Below are 19,112 nucleotides of genomic sequence, written 5' to 3' on the forward strand. Positions count from 1 at the left end.
ATTAAGAGCCTCATACCACAACGGGTGTGAAATTGCCATTTTATGTTAGGCTATATGTGTACCACAGACAAGTGGCATTAGCCTCCGTGTCAGAAAAACCAATAACAAGTGCCCTGATTTACCCAACCACTGCATTTCAGCTGCTCCATACCCTTAAAACACCCCCAGTGCGCCTTCACCCCTCCCCTGCCCCCCTCTATTCATTGTAAATAACTGTTCAAACGCACAATGCGCTCTGGACCGCTTTATTCAGCCTCACAACTTCCCTGCATTTTCATTGGTCCCTTGAGGATGCGGCGACAGCTGATTGGAGGAAAGTTTCTCCTCGAGTTCTTACACCCCCACCCCGCAGATATTCGTGGTCCGGTGCTACTGTGATTCCAGTTGTTTTCACATCCCCACACTAACAAAGAGACTGAGAGCTGCTGTCTCTTACATCTCTGAGTAAATGTGGTGAGTGATGCGCAACTAACGATTGACGCTCCTGTACATCGAGGCGAGAACGAAGAAACAAAGAGCAGAAATACACCTTGCTCTCAAGAAGAGAAATTAGGGGAGAGTTTGAACAGCTTCAGACAGACTTGATTGAACGTAAAGAGCGAAAATGGTGTCGGCCGGACTGGAGATCCTGGGACTATCGCTGTGCGTAATTGGCTCGCTCCTGGTGATGGTTTCGTGCGGGCTGCCCATGTGGAAGGTGACGGCTTTCATCGAAGCCAACATCGTGGTGGCTCAGACAATCTGGGACGGCTTGTGGATGTCGTGTGTGGTGCAGAGTACGGGCCAGATGCAGTGCAAGGTGCACGACTCCGTCCTCGCCCTCAGCCACGACCTGCAGGCGGCCAGAGCGCTCACCATCATCTCCTCGGTGATGGGCGTGCTGGGGCTCATGGTTGTCATTGCGGGGGCGCAGTGCACCAACTGCCTCCGCGCTGAGAACGTCAAAGCCCGGGTGGTGAACGCCGGAGGGGTCATCTACATCATCAGTGGTCTGTTTGTGCTGGTGCCTCTCTGCTGGATGGCCAACAACATCATATCGGACTTCTACAACCCGCAGGTGCCCGCATCCAAGAAGAGGGAGATCGGCGCTGCTCTCTACATCGGCTGGGCGGCCTCAGCGCTGCTGCTGATCGGAGGAGCGCTGTTGTGCTGCTCCTGTCCCTCCAGCGGGAACTCTGGATACTCGGTAAAATACGCACCGACCAAGAGAACCACGCAGAACGGGGACTACGACAAGAGGAATTATGTGTAGCTGTGTGGCTCATAGCAGGCGGTGCGTAAAAGTGACCTGCAGCTTTTGAAAAACTATTTTTGACGGACATTATCTTTGCACCTGCAGTTTTTATTTTTTAGAAATCTGAACTTTGAAAATCAATGGAAGCACCTCTGCTGTTTTTACACTGGCCCTTCAATACGCTCGGACCACAAATTCACAAATCCTTTTTGTATCTACAGGAGATTAAAAAAAGACTATCAACTACAAGAGGTAGCTCGCGACAAAAAGGAGTATCTTTGTTAGGTACCTGCTTTTGTAAGTCTTCGAAATTATTAGTATTTTGAATTGTTTACCGTTGTATCCGCAAAGTTCTTCTTTTCTAGAGGAACTCTTGCCATCGAATATATACACTGTTCTTTTGCCTTGATTGCATCGTCAGCACAAACTTGTACAGTAACTGAGAATGATTGCACTCCCACACATTCAAAGACCCATTTCCTTTAGTGGAACTACGCCGACATGTTGAGGACTCCAACAATGTCCAATAGCAATAAAGAACGAAGAAGGAAAGTGTAGACATGTTAAAGCCCTAATAAATCTCGGACAGGCTTCTGTGTTGTTCAGAAGTTGATGGCGGCGACTCTGAAGTTTGCAGTCTAGTTTTGGACCAGTGGAGTCCGGAGTGCCTGTGATCTGTGGGTCACAACATGAAATGTTACGGTCCGTTATTCGGCTGCACTGAGCACCTGCGACGTTTTTGCATCGTTGTCACTGCAGGAAGTCTTTTCTTTTCTAAACATTCAAGGAATAAACTTTGTTTTCTGTTGTTTTGTTGACGTTTGATGTAATGATTCATTATTCGTGTGTATGAAGATGCAATATTGTTTCATTTTATTAAGATTAAACTGAATATATTGTCTGAAATCTTTAGTTAAAGTGTGTTCTTAAACAAAACCACTGACAACTGAGTGTCAGTGGTGAGCAACTGAGGCTGGAGTGCCCTCCACGGCTGTGCGTAATGCATGCAGTTCCCACCATGAATCCATAAACCCCCACGGCGGGAGAAAGTATTTTGGTTAGCCATAGAAATCCAGATGACAATACCCATTCAGCTAGAGTGGGGCTCTGCTGTTCAACTCACAATACTCCACAACCCCCACCACCACCCCCTTTCAGACCACCCCCACCCCTCCTCGTCCGCAGTCAATGAAAGGCGTTCAAATTGGAGCTATGGAGAAGTTGCTGGAATCGTCTTCCCGCAAGTCACTCCATTCATTAGTCGCCACAACCCCATCTCTCTCCATCAGGGCGGTGCTAAGATAGATGGGCTTCACGACAAAAGATTACACACCATCACTTTGAAGCAATTAGTTTATCCACAGCTGCTTCATGGGCGCCGCATTTATCCACACACTGGCGATGATGTGCATTTAAGTATTATGATTAAGGTATTAAAGATGCAGGATTGTTTAACTTGTGACAACAATAGAAAAACAGAAGAGATTTCAATCCATGAGTAACAGTCCTCTGGATTACAAAAGCTTATCCATACTTGTTTTGCTGGTCACTTAAGAATCTTAGCAGGTCATATGCCCTCTTAAAAGTTGAAAATATGGCCGTGCAGAAAGTCTGAATACAGTGAGGGGAGTGTGTGATCACTGCACTCCACAAGAGAACTTGTAATACCTCTGCCCATTTACTATAGTTTACTTCTGACACACACACGCGCACACACACACACACACACACACACACATACACACACACACACACACACACACACACACACAATTTTGATGTGAAATTAGATGTTGTTGCCAAGTCTCTCAAATGTTGGTTATCATCAGGTTTGACAAAACATTCCCAACTCGGGGTTCACTTCACGCAATCATTTTCCAGAGCTTTCAACCATATCACACAGTCTTCATCAGTGGATGGAGTTTGCTCAGTTGCAAACGATGGAAGAAGTATTCAGATATTTTACTTTTCCACTTTTACTCCTTCATTCAAAATCTTACTTGAGTAAAAGTATTAGCAAAATATATAGGCTACTTAAACTACTAAATTAAAAGTAGTCATTATGCAGGATGGCCCATTTTAGAATCACATATATTATATTACTGGATTATGATGGGCGATACATTAATGTGTTTAATGTTGCAGCTGGTACAGGTGGACCTAATTCTAGTTACTTTATATACTGCTGGGTAGCTCAATCTATAATATTGCAATTACTGCAAAATAACTAGTAACTAAAGCTGTCAAACAAAAGTAAAAAGTACAATGTTTTCCTCCAAAATGTAGTGGAGTAGAAGTATAAAGTTGCATAAAAAAGAAATACTCAAGTAAAGTACCTCAAGATTGTACTCAAGTGCAGTACTTGAGTGAATGTACTACCTTCCACCACTGTTCAGTTGATGGATGGATCTGTTGTCAAAAATCACCTTTTGATTTTGGATGAAAGGTCCTGTAAGTGTGGCTCGAGTTGGGGTTGTTTTGTCGAATGATATAATTATAGACTACATATTTCATATTTCCAAGGTCAAGACTGATCTTTCATATAGAGCTCAAACAATAAGTTGATTAAGCAAGTAGTTGATCAGTCTGCAACAATTTGAATAATTGTTTTATTTCATAAAGAAGAAATGGTGAAAATTCATTGGTTTCTCAGCTTCTCAAATGTGAATATTTTCTGCTTTATTAGTCTTCTTTGATATTAAACTGAATATGTGGGTTGGTCAGACAAAACAAGTAATTATCTGGGAAATTATAAATAATCAATTTTCTAGCACCTTACTTGAACAAACAAATAATTGAGGAATTAACCGACACGGTAATTGGTAATGAAAATAACTTCCCTACTTGCATGCTTAAGTATTATGTTACAGCTTAAGAGATGTTTTCAAACTTGTTAGCTTGTTGTAACTCAGTGAAATGCGTCTGTGCGACTAGCTAAGGTAAAGTTATCAAGCTAACAATACTGTGACAAGTGTTTTTTGTCAGTACTGCCCAGCACTCGCAGTACAGTCGCCTACAGTAGGCGTTCCTACTTTGGGGTCTGTATGGGTTTTTCTACACAAAGACGCTCCCTGGAAGGTCCAGTCTGGTCTGCCTCAGTGAGATGTTTTTGTCGGATTGTTAGTTCCACTCCTCTAGTCATCACACAGAGGGTGACGAAGCGCAGGGTGTGTGTGTGTGTATGTGGGTGTGTGTGTGTGTGTGTGTGTGTGTGTGTGTGTGTGTGTGTGAGCAAGGGGTTAAGTGAGTCTATGTGTGTGTGTTTAGAAAGAGTTGGGGGTGCACCTTTAAAAAGGCCCTCATTCCAATGAGGAGAGAGGCAAACAGGGCCAGCAACGTCACTCAATGGGCGCTCGCCATGGTAACCAGCCAGAACCTGCAGTTGCCTGGTTACGGGAGCCTATAATGTGGTGGTATGGATGAGTCTAATAAAAGGCCTGGCCAGCAGACATTCCAGCAAGCATGGACACACAGATACAAACACGCACACACACACTGCCTATGCACAGCAGTCTAGAAGATGATGGAGGGATTTACTTAAAGCCTGCAGTGGTCACTGTGAAAAGAGCTGTGACAGCAGGAACACATTTGTTTCATTGTGTGTCATTTTAAGAGGAAATGTTGCAAGTGTTTCCAGAACTGTTGCATTTTAGAAACACTTCTTCCGGACAAAGGGAGTGAAAACATAAATATAAGCAAAAGAATAAATAAAGAAATAAATGTCAGGAACGTTGCTGATATCACAAAAAATGTCTTCTACAAACAGATGACATAACACACAGAGAACCATGTTGTCCTCTAAACTTGACCTCCCTCACCCCGGCAGTAGCGAGGGCCTCGCGGTTAAGGTCATGTCAGGAGTCAGTCAGGTTGCGTACTGATTTCAGATCTGTGCTGCCGCCAGTGAGGGCCGTGTATTTTGTTTCTGGAGGCTGGGCCAGGCCGAGGAGTCACTTCTCATGACATGAACTTTGAACTCTGAATCTGGCCTCAGGTCAGATGAGTCAAAAGTCACTTCCCTCGACTGACCAGGCATGATCTCATCGAAGCAGAATCCCCCCTCATTTGATAGGGGTCACAACCCTCAACCCCCGAGCTCCTCACACTAGCAAATAATACACTTATGGAAAGTTTGCCAATTTGTGGCAATTGATGTAGATTCTTCAAAGCAAACATGAATGTAACAATGTACATGAGTCACAACTTAAAGGAGACTTAATGAATGTTTTCATTGGTTGACTCAGACTTACATCAGAGTCAGCAGGTGCATACAGTCTACAGACGTCCCAGCTGGATGGAGCTTACTCACAGATAGTAAAGCCAAGAGTCAGCAGGTGGTTCAACGTGGAGGACAAATGTGGCTTTGTATACAGAGTTAAAGACCCCATGAGCCATTTGTTTGAGAAACAATGCAAGGCCTGGTTAGAGGTGAGAGATGGAGATCAGAAAAAAAATAACACCACCGCGTTATTTTCTCCCGTTATGTCCACTAGGTTTACGGATCGGTGACTCACGAGTTTTTGTCGCAGCCCAGTAGCACGACCAGGCTTCCTGTGCAGCGGACAGCGGAACAGGAAACAGGAAGGAACATGGAGGGTGTGGAAGAGGAGGAGGAGGAGGAGGAGAAGGAGGAGGAGGAGGAGGGAGGGGTGGAGTGTGTGTGTGTGTTGGGATAAAGATACACACACACACACACACACACACACACACACAGGTACAAGGGAATTCATGTCTGTAGACAACAACCATGTAAACTTTCATGTGTTTGGTCAGTTTGATTCAACCCTCACAAAGAAAGGCACACGCAAATGTATCCTAGCGGCTGTCTAATGTAAACCATGTATCTCCAATTTTGGTGATTTTTAATTTTCTCCAGATAAAATTGAGGGAAAAGGAAATTCTCTTACTTCTTAAACTGAATAAACCATTTAAAAACCCAGTGGATTATACGAAAAACGCAATGTCACAGTCACAAAACTGAAAACAATTAGCTCATGACAAGTTGACTGTATGGGACGACAACAACAACAACAACAACAGCAACAACATGGGAAATACCTTTCAGCTTTTTCACACAAAATAAATCAGCATATAGGGACACGTGGTTTTCAGAAATTAGGATTTGTGCTTTTTTTTGGTAAGGGAATGAGGTATAAAATCAACAATGAATTTACTCAATTATGTTATATACCATTTTAAACACTAATAGAGAGATTAAAACCTCTTTAATCTCACCGATTCATCCCGTCCTTCCACACATTTTAAACAAATATTGTTTAAATCTACAAACTGTTACTACGTCAAGTTCCAAAGGTTTCGAGATATATCCGATTGAGCTGAGTACCAGGAAATTATGCTTAACACACATTTTTTCCATGTGACTCAACAGTGTGTATTTAGACAACATGTCAACTTGGATGACTTGATAAAGCATGGATAAAGTTGTGAAACCACCAGATGTGACAGAATGTTTTATCTACAAGATACTTCAGGGGAAATTGAATCTCTTAAAACTCTCTGACGGTGGGTCCGTCACTGATGTCAGACTGAATTCAGGGGAGATATGTATGTGGAAAAAACAAAAGATCCTGCACGCTGTCGATCACTTGTATTTTAGCCATAATATAGTTGTGATACTGTCGTTGTGGCAAAGATGACAAACTTAAAGCAGCTATAATCAATATTATAATAATAATGTATCAAAGGACAATGTGTAAAGGGTTGCTCATAGTGATGAAGCTGCAAAGTACTATTACCTGAATCTGAACCTCCACTTGGCTTCACGCAGCTTTATAGTGAGTTTCAGCTCATTGTTTAGCTGTCCAGCCTACAACTTTACTGTTTTGGTTCACTCTCACTGCTCTCATAGCGTCATCTTCAGCCGTTGCAGGCAGCTGATTTCTGCGAAAAAAGCTCTAAAAACACCACTGTACGCTCCTCTGCACCAAACAGCAGACAGACACATCCGCTGAACATGGTGGAGCAATTAGCAGCTAAAGAGCTGTTGGATATTTCTCTCAGGAGTTGGTTGAGACTAAAACAACAGAGCTAAAAGAGAGTGAATATTGGACTTATATTAATCCGGTGGACAGAAACATGACTCCAGATGAATGATAACATCTCTGTGTAAATAAGCAACACGTTCTAACAAGTTCAACATATCAACTTAAAAGGTGATGATGTGTCAATGTTGAGTTATATTGCAGGTTTAAAGCTTCCTCAAGGGTCTAAGGGGAGTATTGCTTTGTATTGCAATTTCACTAATATTGATACAACTGGAGACTCACACATGTAACCATTGCCTAACATAACCTTAATATTTATAAAATGTGCTGCCAAACATTCAATCATACTTTCCCAAAACTACACAGTATTCGAGTATTGATGTGTAATTTGAGACATGCCAACAACAGTTTTACAGCAACAGACGAAGTGTTTTGTTAACAGAGTGATAAATAGAGTGCACAGTGAAGGCTTTATCTCAAAAATATGAGAGGAGAAGTTAAAAAACAGGGAGTCGCAACTCCTTTCATGCCTCTCTGAGTGAGATCATGTTTCCATACAGTAAATAATCATGAGGAGGCCATTTTGAATAGATACACGGACAGACATGTAAAAGCATGTGTTAACTTGCACAGATACTCTCTCTCTCTCTCTCTCTCTCTCTCACACACACACACACACACACACACATAGGTAAGCGGTGAATGACAGCCCTCTGCTGAGATGAAGAGGAGGCCCGGCAGCATGAGGAATGTCTGGGTGGGATCAGGAGACATTTCTGATTTGGCATGGTTAGCAAAATGTAAGTGATGTCAGTCTCTCTCTTCTGAGACCAAAGAAAACCTCCTCTAACATGGAGGACCACAGCAGCTCACCATACCGTTTTAACTATCAGTTTAAACACAGTGACACAGCTTTTTTTTGCTTTTAGCTGCAGCCTCGACTGGTAATTCAGACTCCCATATTAACATAGGATATTGCAATCAGTGGCTAAGTAAACAAACAGCCTGTCTATAACACAAACAGGATCACGAGGTGTACTAAGTGTATTGTTTCCACACTAATTGCATCTTGCAGGAAAACTCTTGCTTGCTATTTTAAGAACTGTTGAAGACACAGAAAGTGAGCGCTTGATATGTGAAAAAAGTCACATTTATAACAAAAGAAACCCCATGTTAAAGTGCTTTTTCTCTCTCTTTCTGAGCTCTTTCCTCTGTATTAGTGCATGTGTGTTTAAGAATGAAAGTTGTAGTGCATGTCATCCACTAAAAGGAGTCCAGCATGACTGAGCCGCCTACCACTGAGAATTAATGAAAAAGAAAATCCCTCATCACACACGACTTCCTTCAGTTTTCCTCCCTGGCATCCCAGTGTACACATAAACATCTATTGAGTCTGGTCATCCAAGGCACATCACTGATAATCTATAAAACCAGGTTTGTTTTAAAATACGGGAATCTGGAGCACAAAGCACAACATTAACTGATATGATGAAGGAACGCTTTATTACCTGAACCCTAACCCTGCCTCAACATCTAGTAGTAAAGCCTTCACTTTTTCAGCTAATTCTGTGTTTACATGGTGCATATTCCTAAATGAACTGGTGTTTGATCAAATTACCACACAGCAAACATGGAGCGATGTAATATTCCAGTGGCACAGGGGAGACTGTACACAGAGACAAGGAGAGACGGGTGGTTATTGGGGCCCCCAAGCATATCAATGTGGTCACACAATGAGTGATACTCGCAGGATTTATAAATCGTCATTAATGACTTTATTGATATGAATGTAAAATGCTTAAGGATGTTATATTGCAAAATTGATTGTCGGGTGTAAATGTCAATAATAAGTTAGTAATAAAGGATATTGATGTTGAAGCCATTCTCCACCAATGTATGTGAGGAATTCATCTTTATTAATTAAAGCTGGGCTACTTTGCCAGGTGATATACTAAGGGGACACTTCACTGAAAGGAATAGCACAATAATTTGGGAAATGCCCTTATTTACTTTCTTTCAGAGGGTTAGATGAGAAGTTTGATAACACTCGCTAAATAAACGGGAAATATACAGAACAGCAGATGGTTAGCTTAGCTTAGCATAAAGACTGGAAGCAGGGGGAAACAGCTAGCCTGGCTCCGATGTCTAACACTCACTAATCAACATGTTGTATTTCAATCATCTTATCTAACTCTCAACAAGAAAGCAAATAAGCACATTTCCCAAAATGTCTACAAAACTATTCCTTTAAATGCGGCGTCACGGCCTGGCCACTCAAGATTTATTTATTTTATGCATTATAATGGATTATTACCAATTTAGAAATCATTTTTTAGTCCTAATTTATGAGCTTGTATTAATAAAAGACCATATTTGTGAAAGGTGTCATAGTTCTATACATTTTCAAGAGTTCAGGTATAGAAACCTCCACAACTTATTTCAGAAGCCGATTCGGACACAGAATCCAGTAACATCAACCAGCATCAAATTCATGCAAATTGTCTACAGGCAATACTAATCTCTTTTGCCTGAAAGCACTTTAAAACACTGGAAGAGAGGAGACCGAATCAGGGACTGTGAGAGGGCTCCAGGGGTTAAAGGCCACCGGGGTTAAGGATCATTAAGGGCATCTGTGGGCTGACGGGCTGACGTGAAGCGAGCAGCAGCAGGGCAGAAATACCAGTCTGAAGTGAGGATGTTTTTATTGATTTGTGACAATTTTAGTGAAATCCAAGTGTGTATATGAAGTTTGTGTGGTTTACTATTTGCTGAGCTTGTGTGTGTGTGAGCATCCTTTCACAGCATGATGGGAAGACAGGCAGAAACAGTCAGCTGTGGTTCTTTGTCTCTGGCTGTCCAGTAAAACTAATCCTATCTGGAATCTGAGATTGTTAAGAGAGGCAAGAGGGATGAAAACAACTAAAACTGTTCGAGAAATGGAGCAATATGTCTTCCCTTCCCTTCACTTCCCTTAGTCACAGAGTGCACTGTCCACGCTTACACGTGAAGTTTTTTACTTGATAAGTGAAAAGAATTCAACTTCAAATGAGATCAAGAAAGTTTTGAAATGAAAAATATTTGTATATTTATGTCTTGTATAGTTTTGTTTTGATTTTCCAATAAGAGAAAAAGGTCTGGGTGTAAATGAAGAATGTATTTTTGAGGAAAAAGCTTTTCAATAATCTTTTTATGTCTTATAGAAGCAGTTTTGATAAAGATCTCCTCCACACATGTTTTATACATTAATTTAATGAATGTAAAAAGACTTTTAATAGACTTTTTACAAGAATTCTTATATAATCATATGAGCCAGAAAACACTGTATCGGTCCTCCATCATCATTACTCCAACTGAAGCTCCGCTCAGCAGCTCAACTCCCCCCGAGGAGTAAAAGGCAACACGACTGTTTGAGCGTGAGGCCTTAAAAAATGCTGCTCTGCACATCTACAGATCGGCTGTACGATCCTGCCTTTGGGGGTATGTTTTTGTCAGTGTGTGTGTGTGTGTGTTGGGTCTGTTGCATGCCACATTCCTCGGATGCAGAGTGGCGGAAAGGGCAGTGGCCCCACTTCACCAGAGGTGCAAGAGGGGGGATGGAGAGCAAAGTGATTGATGGCTGAGGGGGGAGAAGGCCAAATGATGGGCTGAACAGGTGGATCTCTTTCTGGAACATCAACAGACGTGATGTTACCACTGTGTCTCTGCTCATTGACCAGGTAAGTGTAAAAGGCTGAATAATGTCCTTAAAAGACAACAAAGACAGGTTTCTTATCAGCGACATATCAGGACACAGACGAAAACTAAACTAAAACTAACTAAAACATGAGACTCAAAGTTCAGTCTTGACCAGCAGTTGAGAAAACAATCTCACTACAAGCTCCATTTAGTAGCTGTTAGAAGCTTTGGACCATATTATATGATCTTCATCAGCATCAGGATGTTGTCCAGCTGTCAAGGAACTAGATTTAAAAAATTTCAAGAGCAAAATATGCAACTTTTGTAAGAGGAAATTACACAATCTTCCTCTTTCAAATGAAAAGTTGACTTCAAACACTCAATTCAATACCCTGAGGGGTTTTACTTCTACAGCCTGAACTTGGTCTGGTGTGACCTGAAGCTTATGATGGCTGCTGTTAGCAAACTTTAGATAGATATAGCTGTTTAACTGACATTACTTGATCAGTTCATGACTCTATCACTCCACTTTATATACTGTTTTGGAAGTTTTAGCATGTCACAGCTAAACAATCCAGTGGTTTTATCAAAAAAGAAAAGCAGAAAGTAAGTACAGGACAAACTGTACATAATAAGTAATTACCACTTGTGGCCACTGTTTAGCAAAAGTTACATCGTCTCGGTTTGAGGACTTCTCTAACATGTTGGTTTAAAAGCTAAGAACAGCTACTAAATGGACCTTGTGGTGAAATGGTTTCAAATGCGGCACTTTGACCCTCAGAGTTTTTGTGTAAATGAAGGCCTTAAAAGTGTTGAAATGAAATTTGAAAAGCTACACAAACCCACCACTGGGCATCTGCTGATGAAGATCATGTGATGTAATCAAAAGCTCCAGAGCAGCTATTACATGGACCTTGTAGTGAGATTTTCTTTTCATCCAACTTAAACATGTTAAAAACTCAACAGAAACAAAAGTGAGAAGACAAAAAGGGATAAAACAGATAAAAAACAGAGAGGCCTCTGAAGATGCATTCATCAGCATTTCATGATAATTGTCTCTGTACATAAAGTCTCTCCGCCATGTTAATGATATAAATGTGTCTTTTACAACTTTCTGTATTTCTGCTAACCGCTTCATCATAGGGCAATATTTCTCCTAGATAACATCACTCTGCTGTGATCATTATGGATGCAAATCAAAAGCAGCGATGACGCACACAACCTCCACTGGTGACAATAATAAGTCTGCATTAACATCTCTTGCTGCAGCTCGATGCAGATCACGGCACGTTTCAGTCCCACTGTTGCCAGTCAGTCCGGACTTTCCTGTGAAACCACCCAAACACCCTTCACTCTCAAGGTCACGATCTCATCCTGATCCAAGAGTGATAAGGATCTTAATTACCCCGCAGAGAGCAGCTCAGGCCCCACACTTCCAGTCGCTCTCTGGGCCGGCAGCAAATCACCACCAGGAGGCCTGGCTTACATTCTCCAACGTGGGCCAAGGTCGCAGTCCTCACCTTTGACCCACATGAGCGGGCCAGAGAAGATGTTAAGTTCATTAAGCCTCAACACTTTTACGAGAAGTCTCAGAAATACAATACAGAAATACTGTTTCACTTTCTGTGGAACTGCAAGTTGTGTGTCGGCAAAACAAAAGTTTGGATCAAGATGAAAAGACTGTAATCAGTTTGACCACTCTCTCTGCCAACACTGCCAGATCTTTGTTTTATGACAGGGGAGAAAGTTCCACTTTGTTTTGGCAAATAGATTAGGTCCCTGTAGACATTTTGGGACAATCCAAAAACTATAGAAATATTTGTATAATTCAGTTTTGCCTTGGGGAATAATTCAGTCTAAAGACTTACTTTGAAAATGAAGTTGAAAGGGGTGGAAATATTAACTGGTTGAATTGCTTACCACTCTGCCACGTGTCCTGCGGACTGCTAACAGGTGTTCTTATGTTTTTCAGTATGATTGTTAACTGACTGAAATACCCAATAGGCAGCGCCGATGAGAGTGGGATGCACTAATCTGACAAGCTGGATCTGCATCAGTGCAAATACTGAAGCGAATCAATCAGATACCAGCCTCAGTTACTTCGTAAATGTCATTCAAAAAATTAATTGTTTACGCTGTCAGTTACATTCAGTCACAATGGGCCTCACCCAACTAATTTATAGTGACACAACTGTCCTTGGTCTCGTGTTACATTATATAAAATGATTTTAAATGTTGGAGAACAGAAACCACAGATATCGGATCAGTACTTCTTTTTTCTTATGTCCGTCAGCCTCAGATACACTGACACCTCTTTTACTAAAGGGCTGGAGATCTTGTCACTTCACAGGTCCTTTTACGGCAATATTTAAAAAGGATGTCAGTTTCAATTTAAAATTACATGACCACACTGAAATAAAATGCATATAAAATATCTCTTTATATAATATTAATTTATATTTTATACTAAAAGAGTACCTGCTAATAATGAGTCTAAAGTGAAGGTAGACTCATATCTGTACAAGACTAAAGAGGTAGTGTCCTACATTTCACAGCTCTCATATCTAAAAAAAACTCTAGAAACGAAGAAGTACTTAATACTCTTTGAGGCAAACAAAACATAAATAACGTTTTATGATTTATTAAACAGGTTTAAAATGTAAAAGTGTGATGGACCACTCACATACATAGACAGGAATAAAAGACACATTTAAAAGCAAAAATAAGACTTCCCCACATTTACAAAAAGACTGTACAATATACACACAAAACTGATAAAGAAAATCAAATTGTGGATAAAGTTCTTGTGCTGGTGACTCTGCATATGTCTGACGCGGCTGATTCATTTCAGTCACGTCCAACATAAAGATGTAAACAGCTGCAGCACACTGTTCAAGACTCAAACCAAGAACCTGGACTCACAGTCCCTCTCATGACAGGAGGGTAATGAGTGCATCCAGAAACTTGCTCCTGTCCTCCGTCTTCAGTTCAATGACTGCAGAAAGAAAAACACAAGTAAGAATGAATGAATGCATAAAGAAACAGTGTGAACAGCTGTCAGCCGGCAACATGTTTTCTTTGGGGAGGTTTTCTGAACAAAACAAACGTCATGACATTACACATAGTGTCAAGAACCTCAACTAATATTCGTTTCTTGATGCTCCGTGAGCTCAACTGTCTGACTCAAGAGTTTGACTGAGGCTGAAGAAATGAAGACGAGGCCACCACCTAGTGTCTGATGAGGAGATGGACACTTCTCAGGACTTGGATGCAGCACGTTAGAAATGTAAATGACAATGTCACTTACTTGAAGTGTCAAAGTTGTCATGAAGAGTTCTGGAGCAGGTGCTCTCTGAAGCTTTCTCAAATGCTCGACCAAAGAAACTTATAGAAAAAAGGATAAGAGTTGAGGAAATTACTTTTCACTGTATACATTTCTAAATACATATTACAGCCGCAACAATTAGCTGATTAATCAAATGGTCGACCGACAGAAAATTAATCAGTTACTTCAGTCGTTTTTCAAGCAAAAACACAAACTATTCTCTGGTGTTAACTTCTCCAAAATGAAGACTTTTCTCTCTTCTACATCCTTATAAATCTTTTGTTTTGGAAGTCTGAAGACGTCACCTTGGATTCTATTAAAACTATTAACACACACCCCATCGAATATTTGACTACGTAGTCCAAAATTCAAGATTCAAGTTATATTTCCACACAAAAATGAGTGATTAAAACAAAATAAGATATTGCCCTTTCAAGTTTTTTATTATATTCATCAATGTATTCATAGCTCAGCCCTAATTTCTTTTTTTGTATTATGCTACATATCTAAAAAGTGAGTTCTTACTTCTTCTTGTCCGATGTTTCAGACTCAGGTGGGATTCCCACAACAATGACAGTTCCCTTTTCCACATCTTTGGGAGCAGCCATGATGAGGGGAAGCAGTTTGCAGCGCTTATTCCTCGTCTGACCGACAAAAAGCGAGCGATAGAGTGACATCAACAACAGTGTGTTTTCAGTGCAAGTAAAAGCTTCTTCTGTCACAGTCTGAGTCCAATTTCACATCAATAGGATACTTACAGAATGGACAAAAGCCTTCAGGAGGTACTTGCAGAGCAGAATCAAGGCCATGGGCTTAGAAAAGAGCTTCACATCAGGCGTTCCCTACACATGAAAGAGCAGGAGGAGGGAAGTATTGAGCTGAGCAGGATATACTGTTAAGAAGCAGCCAAACACATTGCTGCAGGGCATACATGCACTCGTACCTCCATGAGGTAGCAGTAGAGGAAGGGTCCCTGAGACAGGATGAGGTTGGTGCAGATGCAGCTGGCTACAGTCTGCTGGACGGCTATCAGCTTCTTCTTTGCCAGGTCAATGCCTGAATGTAGACGGTCGAGGTTACTCCTACACAGAGGAAGAGACCAACAGGGGACAGAACGTGAAATTCATACGTGTTTTTTTTTTTTTTTTGGAATCTAAGTAAATTAACTAAAATTAAGTTTCTACTACGCACCTGGAAAGAGAGTCTAGTGCCTTGATGAAGTTGTCACTGTCGCTCTCGTCTTTCTCCGTGCTCTCCAGTAAGGCAGCAGTAGCATGCACCATGTCACTGGCCAGGAAACGGTTCTTAAAGCCAAAGTGAACGCCAAATGTCTGAATGCGGATGTCCTTCATACTGATGGAGGGAAAAAAAAATAATAATTTCAGGCTGTCTGTCGATAAATGCATCAGAGTGGAACAGCAAGTGAAGCCTTTTCTAGATTCATACCCGTATTTATTGGAAGACTCCTCAATGACGTCCCGTAGGTTCTCTTTGATTGACATGTCCATGGAGTTGAATTTCTGCCTGACTTGCTTCAGAGGTAGCCTGTTAAAGGATCATCAGCAAATATCAGCCATTAACACAAGCGAGGCAGCTCTATTTCAGATTACAGGCTCACATCAAATTCCATTTAATGAGGCGTTTCACTGTTAAAACACAAAGCACTGATTTCTAGGCACCTTACCCCATGTCAGCTAAGAACTCCTGGAGTTTCTTTTGGCCATTTAATGTCCAAAGCTTGAAGCTGCACGATGTGTAGCAGGAATTACAGATGCTCTCATACAGGGACCAGTGCTGGTAGAGGGTTAGACGGAGGCTGAAGCAGAGGGTTAAGGAAAACTAAAAAGTTTGTTCGACTGATTCCTGCCAATATAACACTTGAACGTATAGGGGGGAAGAAAAGCTGGGATATAAAGATCCATAATGACAACATGTCAGATGAATTAAGGATACTCGTATTCAAAGGAAATCCTCATACAGTCGATGGAGAGAGAGTTCTCCTCATCCTCGTTTCGGTGGTTATGCCGGGAAACGTGTCGCTGCATTGTGGCTACGTCTGTTACATACTTCATACTAAAAAGGAAGGCAGACAAGAATGATCCAGTGTGGGTAAACAACATCTTGTAACCAATAATTAACCAAAAACCTATCAATGACTGCAGTACAGCAATTCTAAAGGGAGTCAGTTTATGTTTTTGAAATATTGACTTTCTTACTGTGTGATTTTATCGTGAACCCACTGGTCTGTCAGCCCGATGATGGCCCACCTGCAAAGAAAAAACAGGCTACATCTAAAAGCCTGTACAGTGCAATATGCATTTCCACAATGTTTATGTCATTAAAAAAAATAACATTTTATCGGGTAGTTTACCAGAGCATGTCCTTGGTGTCTTTAGTCAAAACCCACGCCAGCTCAAAAAACATCATTGCAGCCTGACAGAAGACACACATGAAGACATTTGTATTCAGGAATAAAAACAGAATGTGTGAAATGAAAGTCAGCATACATAATGAGTGCTAAAATGTCTATGTCGATGTAAAAAGAAATCTTACAATTTAACAGTTTTGGGAAAGTTTAAGACCAAATTCATCAAATTCATTTTCTATGCTCATCGAGGCTTTCCAGAGCAGAAAAAGAAAAAAAGCTGTACTCACAGAAGTCCCATGATATTCATACTGCTCATAGTCAAACAAGATTTCCCTCCTGAGGAAGGAGTGTAACGTTAGTGTCAATTTAGAAATTGTAACGTCTCTTTGACAAACACCATCCCTACACCACCTTAGAAACACTTCACCTGCGTGCCTCCCATTCTCTCTTCGCTCGCTGTCTTTCAATTCTCCTCTCAACTGCTCCCTGCAAAGACATGATACACCGTCACACAATCATCAGAGTCAAGTCAACACTGTCCTGGTTAATTTCAGAAGTGTGTTCTCATTCGGTTCAATACGTACTTCATCAAATCTCCTCCGTTTCCCAGACGGCTCTGAGCCTTCATCACTCTCATTTCCAGAGTCACCTCCTTCCTCATCATCTTCATCTCGAAAGATATCATCATATGAGGGCACACCAAGGTCATCATCCTGTTTGATTAGTAGCTTTATCTGTGGACAAGATGATACACAATGTTGAATTCCAGAAGTCGAAGCATGGCAGCACAGTTCCCACTGAGATGTGGATTAACACTTTGGTATTGCTCACAAACTTTAAGGGCTAAACGGATGAAAGTACTCAACCAATGCACAAGCTAATAAACATAAATGGATGCAGCTCAAAATGAACAATTGAATGTGCTGTCCAAGTTTGTTTCCTTCATTGTCAATAAATTGAGCTGAATTGATAATTATCCATCACCTGGGTGTCATTGTAGACATTGACCACATCTACAGGCCGGTGAGTGTCACAGATGAAGAAGATGGAGTCATCATCCGGCTGCAGCATCTCAAGTAGGTCAACATTTGCCCCGCAGTTGATGAGAACAAAGTACCGGAACTACAACACACCAAAATAACACATTTAGTTTAGAGTGACAGTGTGGCAAACCTGAACTGGCCTTCCTTGTTTATCCTTCTGTCATTTAGTCACAGTGTAAGCTCAGGTCTTATTTCTGATTTGATCATACCTGCTCTTTGTGTTCAAGGAAAGCAGTGCCGAGGTCCTGCCAGCCTGTAACTGGCACAAGTGTGTACTGGACCTGGTCACAGTGGAACAGCGCCTGGTAAAAAGACAAAAAGATTCAGCAATTATTGTTTAATTTACTAATTCCTCATTAGACTCTCACTGACAAATAAGGACATAAGACCATAATCCTGTAAGAAACTTTATATGTTTTTTATCAGCATTTCATATATGTGGACATGAATTAGATCTTGGAAATGTGCATCTACAATATAGAAATTTGGCAGCTTTTACATCATCCAAGTAAATTTGCTGGCCATAAGTGTAAGAGATACAATTGGGAGTATTTAAATAATATGTTCTTGTGTTAACATGCTTTAACAGATCCTCCAGTCCTGACCTCCATTTAAAAGTGCACAGGTCAGTTATTGTTCACAACATACACTACACAAGGAAGGAGCTGCTAAGTATCACAAATAGCTAATTTTAATAGCTGTGTGTAACTGACACAAAATACAGTACAGCTGAAGAGTTCCACTCATTAATAAAGTCACAAAAAGCTGGTTGTTAATAACAGAGCCGGATACATAATATATTTCATTTTAGAGGTTAAGAGATCTCAGTCTGCGCCCACAGGATCTTGCTGATGATAAGCCAACACAAGCTAGCTTTTTGAGTCGAACCAGAGTTTGCAGGAGCTAATGTTTGCTAACAGTTAGCTGATTATCTTACCTGTAGTATCTTACAGGCGCAGAGAGCGTCAATGTCTGACGCCACCAGGAGTGCGACTCTCTGAAAGCAGATCGTGTTTAGTTAGGTGTATCATGTTAAATAAATACTATGCGTCTCAAAATGATAGCTGACGACAACGTACCGAATGTACCGCTAGCAAGTCATTCACGTTCAAGTTAGCTAACTTCATGTTACAACTTACCTGGTTGGCAACGACTTCATAAAATTCCTTTCTTATGTCCGTGATGAACATTTTAATAAAATGTCGATTGAAAACGTTTAAGATGAGACAAACCCAAAAAAATAACGCTGAAGTGGCATGAACAGCGGGTTATTTTGGTTTGCTGTCAGACACGGAGGTACTGTGTTCCTTGTTGGAAATGTGGCGCCAAATCTGTACGTCACATCCAACCAATCACTGGGAGGAAATTAAGGCACGTCATACGCTCGAGGCCACGCCCATTACATTGGGAAAACAAAGCTGCCTACAAACAAAGAGCCAAGGAGGAGAAGTCCAACTAACAG

The 19,112-nt window shown here is 41.1% G+C and overlaps 2 protein-coding genes across 3 annotated transcripts; one reads left to right on the top strand and one right to left on the bottom strand.

Moving 5' to 3' along the window:
* The first annotated feature begins 399 nt into the window (after positions 1–399).
* On the top strand, positions 400–2,140 carry cldn5a (claudin 5a). Its single transcript, XM_070903553.1, has one exon. The coding sequence runs from the start codon at positions 605–607 to the stop codon at positions 1,250–1,252; it is 648 nt and encodes a 215-aa protein (XP_070759654.1). The 5' UTR covers positions 400–604; the 3' UTR covers positions 1,253–2,140.
* Positions 2,141–13,652: 11,512 nt separating this feature from the next.
* cdc45 (CDC45 cell division cycle 45 homolog (S. cerevisiae)) lies at positions 13,653–18,840 on the bottom strand. Of its 2 annotated transcripts, XM_070904710.1 has the most exons (18): positions 18,790–18,840; positions 18,588–18,647; positions 17,860–17,952; positions 17,592–17,729; positions 17,192–17,341; positions 17,035–17,093; positions 16,895–16,943; positions 16,611–16,672; positions 16,456–16,506; positions 16,193–16,312; positions 15,924–16,055; positions 15,686–15,784; positions 15,431–15,592; positions 15,183–15,321; positions 14,998–15,081; positions 14,765–14,883; positions 14,222–14,298; positions 13,653–13,909 (listed from the first exon to the last, which is right to left on the bottom strand). In XM_070904710.1, exons 1-18 carry the CDS (start codon positions 18,838–18,840, stop codon positions 13,845–13,847), a joined length of 1,710 nt encoding a protein of 569 aa, XP_070760811.1. In that variant the 3' UTR covers positions 13,653–13,844. The 2 variants fall into 2 exon arrangements, with proteins under 2 accessions (XP_070760811.1, XP_070760812.1); XM_070904711.1 differs by lacking the exon at positions 17,592–17,729.
* Positions 18,841–19,112: the final 272 nt, after the last annotated feature.

This window comes from Enoplosus armatus, chromosome 4, assembly GCF_043641665.1.
Source record: "Enoplosus armatus isolate fEnoArm2 chromosome 4, fEnoArm2.hap1, whole genome shotgun sequence".
Taxonomy (NCBI): domain Eukaryota; kingdom Metazoa; phylum Chordata; class Actinopteri; order Centrarchiformes; family Enoplosidae; genus Enoplosus; species Enoplosus armatus.

What these genes read in the sequence shown, in the direction of transcription:
- cldn5a (XM_070903553.1), top strand. Translation starts at nt 605, where the DNA reads ATGGTGTCGGCCGGACTGGAGATCCTGGGACTATCGCTGTGCGTAATT.
- cdc45 (XM_070904710.1), bottom strand. Translation starts at nt 18,840, where the DNA reads ATGTTCATCACGGACATAAGAAAGGAATTTTATGAAGTCGTTGCCAAC. An exon ending in GTTCACGATAAAATCACACA is followed by an intron (nt 16,313 to 16,455) that starts GTAAGAAAGTCA and finishes CTTCCTTTTTAG; the next exon opens with TATGAAGTATGTAACAGACG. An exon ending in GAAACATCGGACAAGAAGAA is followed by an intron (nt 14,299 to 14,764) that starts GTAAGAACTCAC and finishes TTTTTCTATAAG; the next exon opens with TTTCTTTGGTCGAGCATTTG.